The following is a 7,317-nucleotide window of genomic DNA, read 5'->3' on the forward strand; positions in this document are numbered from 1 at the left end:
ATACAATACTGATAGTAATGTCCCCAAAAGTGTTCTAAATATACAATAATGTTAGAAATGTCCCCAAAAGTATTCAATATATACAGTACTGTTAGAAATGTCCCCAAAAGTATTCAAAATATACAATACTGATAGTAATGTCCCCAAAAGTGTTCTAAATATACAGTACTGTTAGAAATGTCCCCAAAAGTATTTTAAATATACAGTACTGTTAGAAATGTCCCCAAAAGTATTTTAAATATACAGTACTGTTAGAAATGTCCCCAAAAGTATTTTAAATATACAATGCTGCTAGAAATGTATATTTAGAATATTTTATGGGACAATACTGTTAGAAATGTCCCCAAAAGTATTCTAAATATACAGTACTCTTAGAAATGTGAGCTGCAGTGAGTGACGGAGGCCACTGTTTAGTTTGAGTCACAGAAGGTCTCCAACCCTCCACAGAAAATCAACCAAACTACTGCAGAGAAAATAAGATAAATACTGTCACGTGTGCAGCTGATGTCTGATGCTAACTGAAGGCACTACTGTGTCAGAAACTCTGTTAGACCTGAATCTGACCTTTATCTGACCAGAAAGAAAAGACTTATGTGAAGTACAACAGGTGCACTGCAGAAGTGAAACCAAACCAAGTACAGACGACTTGAATTTAAAAAGTTTTATCATGAGTTCCATAAATTCTGTCAATTTCTCTTGACAAGTAAAACGATCTACCAGTTGAAGAAGAGTTTTTGTTCTTAAAATATGAAAATACACAGTGTCCCAAAAAATGTGGCATCATTTTAACAGCAATTATCTTGAAAACTACTAAGTCTAGCTCGATGAAGATGTGGATGTTGGTACCAGATCCTTCCTCTTTACATTTTTGGCACCAATTTGTTTTTGTTTTGAATTTTTTTTTTCTCCAAATGTTGCGTTGAAGCTGCACAGTCTTGGCTGAGTGTGAGCAGCAGATCCCAAAACGCAAAATGACTCAACCTGAAAACACAACAAAAATAAAACCTTACATATAAAATCTTCATCTCTTTCTGAACATTCTGTGAAACTGCCAAAATGATTATGAAATGATGTCAGATTTTTGGGCCACCTTGTACATCTCGCTACACTCAAGATAAGAAAAGACAAACTGATCTCAGGAGTTTTCAGACGACCTCAAAGCTTTGGCAGTGTTTGCTCGTGTGTGTTTGTGTGATTCCTCTGAGTTTGATTTTGACTCCTGGTTGTGCGCAGACTCTCAGGGGCTGCCCTCAGACTGCGTCCTCTCTCGGGTCTTACACACTCAGATGTTGGACTCTCTGGACATCGAGGGCCTGTTTCCTCTGTACAGACGAGTGGAGCAGCACCTGCACAACTTCCCCAAAGAACGGTACTTTTTACTCTTTTATTTTTACTAAATGTGCAGGTTTGTGTGAATGTAAAACAAAACACGCCTCCGGGTGTGTTTGTCACGAGGAAAACGAGACATTCAAATGAACCGTCTAGACCAGAGGTGTCAAACTCATTTTGTTCCGGGGGCCGTATCCAACCGACTTTGATCCCAAAGTGTCCGGATCAGAAAACTCATGTCATATAAACCCCAAAAATAACAATAAGTTCAAATATTTGTGCAGAGAAACACAAATCTATTACACAAATCTGTTTTAATTGGTGAACTTTTTCTTATTATAATGTTATAATATTACGAACAAATACAATTTCAACACAAAGTTTGAACATGAACTTGTCTGTAAACAAGAATAAGTCCATTTTAGTTGTAAAATCCTGCACTCGGCTCCACTTTTCTCATGTTGGACATTTTTCTGATGAGGGTGTCACGGTCAACAGTCAAAACGATCGTCCTTTAAGAGCGTTTGGAAAGAGACAAGTCTTCATTTGTGCTGCTCTGGTGGGAGGGGCCACGTACAGAGACGCTGGAGACGCTGCTGTGATAAACACCACAGAAAATTAACACGATTTTAATAGAAAATATTATTAAAATATTTTAGTAGAAAATCAGCCGAGGGCCAGATTAAAGGTCTTGGAGGGCCGGATCTGGCCCCCGGGCCGCATGTTTGACACCTGTGGTCTAGATCGTGACTTTAGCCTCTACATGAAGCGGCTGTGACATGTGTAACACTGCCCCCCTGTGGTGCCAGGAGCCGCCTGCAGGTGGAGGGCCCCTACGACGAGATGTTTCTGGAGAAGCTTCAGAAGTGTCCCTCAGAAGACGACGGCTCCGTGGAGTACGCCGCCGCCAAGGTCAGGGGTCAAACACGGGGTCAAACTAAAACTGCGGTTCAGAGGCTCGTTTTTTTTGTTTGTTTGTTTTTTTTCAGTCCAGTTATTTCCCACAACTTCTACTTTGCGTTTGAGGCTCTGCTGTAGATATGAAGTTTTGACAATTTATTTAACTTTAATTTACACCAGAGGCAACAGATCTGCTCAGGCCTCTGTGTATTCTCACGTTTAAACTCTAAACTCTGTGTGTTGGGGGTTGTGGGTTCGAGTCCCTCGGGCGTCTGGCTCATTCTCTGGTGTGTTGCTCACAGGTTCATCAGTACAGAGCGGCCATGACGGCGAAGGACTGCTCCATCATGATCACACTAATGCCCACGACAGAAGAAGACGACGCCCAGCAGAGGTCTGGTTTAGACCTGGTTTAGACCTGGTTTAGACCTGGTTTAGTCCTGGTTTAGTCCTGGTTTAGTCCTGGTTCAGTCCTGGTTCAGTTCTGGTTTAGTCCTGGTTCAGTTCCTGGTTTAGTCCTGGTTTAGTCCTGGTTTAGAGTCCTGGTTTAGTCCTGGTTTAGTCCTGGTTTAGTCCTGGTTTAGACCTGGTTTAGTCCTGGTTTAGACCTGGTTCAGTCCTGGTTTCCTGGTTCAGTCCTGGTTCAGTCCTGGTTTAGACCTGGTTTAGTCCTGGTTTAGTCCTGGTTTAGTCCTGGTTTAGTCCTGGTTTAGTCCTGGTTAGTCCTGGTTTAGTCCTGGTTCAGTCCTGGTTTAGTCCTGGTTTAGACCTGGTTTTAGTCCTGGTTTAGACCTGGTTTAGTCCTGGTTTAGTCCTGGTTCAGTCCTGGTTTAGACCTGGTTTAGTCCTGGTTTAGACCTGGTTCAGTCCTGGTTTCAGTCCTGGTTTAGACCTGGTTTAGTCCTGGTTTAGTCCCTGGTTTAGTCCTGGTTCAGTTCTGGTTTAGTCCTGGTTCAGTCCTGGTTTAGTCCTGGTTTAGACCTGGTTTAGTTTAGTCCTGGTTCAGTCCTGGTTCAGTCCTGGTTCAGTCCTGGTTCAGTCCTGGTTCAGTCCTGGTTCAGTCCTGGTTCAGTCCTGGTTTAGTCCTGGTTTAGACCTGGTTCAGTCCTGGTTCAGTCCTGGTTTAGACCTGGTTCAGTCCTGGTTTAGTCCTGGTTTAGTCCTGGTTTAGTCCTGGTTTAGTCCTGGTTCAGTCCTGGGTCCTGTTTTAGTCCTGGTTCTGGTTGTCGTGCAGGTCCTTCTCGTTCTCGGTGTCGGTCCTGGACCTGGACCCTAAGCCGTTTGAGAGTGTTCCTCGTCAGCTCCGCTTGGATCAGAAAGTCGTAAATGGATATTTACGAAACTCCAGCGGAATCTGCCCCAGAACGACACAACCACGAGACGACTGCACCACCCTCCTCTTCCATCCTGTGAGACGTGTTCTTCATCCTCTCATCCTCCTCTCTCATCCTCCTCTCATCCTCCTCTTCCATCCTGTGAGACGTGTTCTTCATCCTCTCATCCTCTCATCCTCCTCTCCTCCTCCTCTCATCCTCCTCTCATCCTCTCATCCTCCTCCTCTCATCCTCTCATCCTCTCATCTCATCCTCTCTCCATCCTGTGAGACATGTTCCTCATCCTCTCATCCTCTCATCCTCTCATCCTCCTCTCATCCTCTCATCCCTCCTCTTCCATCCTGTGAGACATGTTCTTCATCCTCTCATCCTCCTCTCATCCTCTCACCCTCCTCTTCCATCCTGTGAGACGTGTTCTTCATCCTCTCATCCTCCTCTCATCCTCTCATCCCCTCCTCTTCCATCCTGTGAGACATGTTCTTCATCCTCTCATCCTCCTCTCATCCTCTCTCATCCTCCTCTTCCATCCTGTGAGACGTGTTCTTCATCCTCTCATCCTCCTCTCATCCTCTCTCTCCTCTCATCCTCTCATCCTCCTCTCATCCTCCTCTCTCATCCTCTCCTCCTCTTCCATCCTGTGAGACATGTTCTTCATCCTCTCATCCTCCTCTCCTCCTCCTCTCTCCATCCTCCTGAGACGTGTTCCTCATCCTCTCATCCTCCTCTCATCCTCTCCTCTCATCCTCCTCTCATCCTCCTCTCCTCCTCCTCTCCTCCTCTCATCCTCTCATCCTCCTCTCTCTCCTCCTCCTCTTCCATCCTGTGAGACATGTTCTTCATCCTCTCATCCTCCTCTCATCCTCCTCTCATCCTCCTCTCCTCCTCTCATCCTCCTCTCATCCTCTCATCCTCCTCTCATCCTCCTCTCCTCCTCCTCTCCTCCTCTTCATCCTTCTCTCCTTGTCTCCTTCTCTCCTCTCTCTTCTCTCCTTCTCTCCTTGTCTCCTTCTCTCCTCTCTCACTCTCTCCTCTCTCCTTCTCTCTCTCTTCTCTCCTTCTCTCCTTGTCTCCTTCTCTCCTTCTCCTTCTCTCCTCTCTCCTCTCTCCTCTCTCCTTCTCTCCTTGTCTCCTCTCTCTTCTCTCTCTCTCTCTCTCTCTCTTCTCTCTCCTCCTCTTCTCTCCTTCTCTCCTCTCACTCCTCTTCTCTCCTTCTCTTCTGTGTCTCCTCTCTCCTTCTCTCCTTCTCTCCTCCCTCCTCTCCTCCTCTAACCTCCTCTCTCTCTTTCTCTCTCTCCAGGTTTGATCGTCTCCTCTGCAGATCGGAGCGCCCCCTGGTGTCTCCTCCCCCGACCTGGTGTCTCCCGACCTGGTGTCTCCCGACCTGGTGTCTCCTGACCTGGTGTCTCCCGACCTGGTGTCTCCCGACCTGGTGTCTCCTTCCCCGACCCGGTGTGTCCTTTTCCCAGTGTGTCCTTAACCCTAACCTCCTTGGACATAAACGCTCGCTCGTGATTGGAGGAGAGCTGTGTGATGTCACTGGGGCTGCGTCCAGTTTCTGTGAAGCTGGAGAGTTTAGTCACTAATGTCTAACGTTTACAAAGACGCACACAGAGCAGAGACGCACACACACACACACACGTACGCACACACACACACACACACACAGACAGAGCAGAGACGCGCGCACACACACACACACGCACGCACGCACGCACACACACACACACACACACACAGAGACAGACACACACACACACAGACAGAGCAGAGACGCGCACACACACACACACAGAGCAGAGACGCACACATGCACACACACACACACACACTCCACAACAGGAAACACACAAGTCTCACTTCTGCTCGCGGGAAATACTTGACACACAATAATACTTTAATTTTTTGGTTTTTATTTTTGTTGTTTTTTTGTTCCCTTTGGTGGTGTTACACTTCTGAAATCACTCCAGCTCCGTGTCAAACTCTGCAAACACAAACGGAAACACAAACGGAAACACAAACGGAAACACAAACGGAAACACAAACGGAAACACAAACGGAAACACAAACGAAAACACAAACGGAAACACAAACTGAAACACAAACTAAAACACAAACTGAAACACAAACGGAAACACAACGCTCGGCCAAAACCTGACATGGAAACACTCGAATCCATCGTAAAATGACGTAAAAGTCGAGGACGTAGAAAAATAAATCCCGAAAACGGAAGGATCGGGTTTCCCTCAGCCGTGTGTTCTCTGCTCTGATTGGGCGTCACAGATGATGTCAGAGGAAGGGGGCGGGGCTAACAGTAGCGCGTGTGCCATAGAGCTGCTCCGGGCCGCGTCCAGTTCCCGCTGCGTCTCCTCGGATCCTCCCGGGGGGACGACGACGACGAGGACGAGGAGGAGGAGGAGCGCGGGCAGAGCTGGGGCGCGGCCGGACACTGTGCCTAAACTTGTTACAGATATAGTCCCGGTTTGGTCCCGGTTTGGTCCCGGTTTGGATCCGGGTCCGGTGCCGGGGAGGGGGGGGTTCTGAGCTGGAGGGAGGGCATCAGGGTTAAACTGTGGAACGGACTTGTCGGACCACGAAGACCAGATCCTCCAAATCCTGAACTGGTTCAACCTGGATTTAAGTCCGAGTCAAATCTGACACGAAACACAGAAACAAACAAACACACGAATTTTATCATCATTTAGTCCTGGTTCAGACCTGGTTTAGTCCTGGTTTAGTTCTGGTTTAGTTCTGGTTTACTTCTGTTTAGTCCTGGTTTAGTCCTGGTTTAGACCTGGTTCAGTCCTGGTTTAGACCTGGTTTAGTCCTGGTTTAGTTCTGGTTTAGTCCTGGTTTAGACCTGGTTTAGTCCTGGTTTAGACCTGGTTTAGTCCTGGTTTAGACCTGGTTTAGTCCTGGTTTAGACCTGGATTAGATCTAATTTAGACCTGGATTAGACCTGGTTTAGATCTTGTTTAGTCCTGGTTCAGTCCTGGTTCAGTCCTGGTTCAGGCCTGGTTTAGACCTGGTTTAGTTCTGGTTTAGTCCTGGTTTAGACCTGGTTTAGTCCTGGTTTAGTCCTGGTTTAGTCCTGGTTTAGACCTGGATTAGATCTAATTTAGACCTGGTTTAGATCTGGTTTAGTCCTGGTTTAGTCCTGGTTCAGTCCTGGTTTAGACCTGGTTTAGTCTGGTTTAGTCCTGGTTTAGACCTGGTTTAGTCCTGGTTTAGACCTGGTTTAGTCCTGGTTTAGACCTGGTTTAGTCCTGGTTTAGTCCTGGTTTAACCTGGTTAGACTAATTTAGACTTTAGACCTGGTTTAGATCTTGTTTAGTCCTGGTTTAGTCCTGGTTTAGTCCTGGTTTAGTCCTGGTTTAGTCCTGGTTTAGTCCTGGTTTAGTCCTGGTTTAGACCTGGTTTAGTCCTGGTTTAGACCTGGTTTAGACCTGGGTTGGACCTCATTCGACTTGGTGTGGACTTGGTGTAGCTCAGGTCTAACCCAGAACTAAACCAGGTCTTGGTCCCGGTCTCCAGAGGTTCTGCTCAGCGAGAAGAACCAACGATAGAAAAGGTCAAATAAAAAAAACAAAAAACGAACACAAACATCTAGAACCTAAAGTCCAAAAGTCCGGGACCTCCAGCTCAGACCCAGCGGGACCTTTTATGTTTGAACTTTTACATGAACCTGTCCAGAGCCGCAGGAACGTGGTGGATTTTAAAATCGCCTCCCGATTTCAGACTCCACACGTCCTGAGTT

The 7,317-nt window shown here is 46.7% G+C and overlaps 1 protein-coding gene across 1 annotated transcript in view; it reads left to right on the forward strand.

Annotated features, from left to right (window-relative positions):
- Positions 1-5,516, forward strand: part of ippk (inositol 1,3,4,5,6-pentakisphosphate 2-kinase) — a 40,584-nt gene extending 35,068 nt beyond the window's left edge. The window contains exons 11-15 of the mRNA XM_055158910.1: positions 1,234-1,369; positions 2,139-2,241; positions 2,532-2,623; positions 3,464-3,638; positions 4,861-5,516. Coding sequence (XP_055014885.1) covers positions 1,234-1,369; positions 2,139-2,241; positions 2,532-2,623; positions 3,464-3,638; positions 4,861-4,866 — 512 coding nt within the window. The 3' untranslated portion in view covers positions 4,867-5,516. The remainder of the gene's footprint in view (positions 1-1,233; positions 1,370-2,138; positions 2,242-2,531; positions 2,624-3,463; positions 3,639-4,860) is intronic.
- Positions 5,517-7,317: the final 1,801 nt, after the last annotated feature.

The sequence above is a fragment of the Boleophthalmus pectinirostris genome, unplaced genomic scaffold (assembly GCF_026225935.1).
Source record: "Boleophthalmus pectinirostris isolate CB_2022bp ecotype Guang Dong unplaced genomic scaffold, ASM2622593v1 HiC_scaffold_23, whole genome shotgun sequence".
Taxonomy (NCBI): domain Eukaryota; kingdom Metazoa; phylum Chordata; class Actinopteri; order Gobiiformes; family Gobiidae; genus Boleophthalmus; species Boleophthalmus pectinirostris.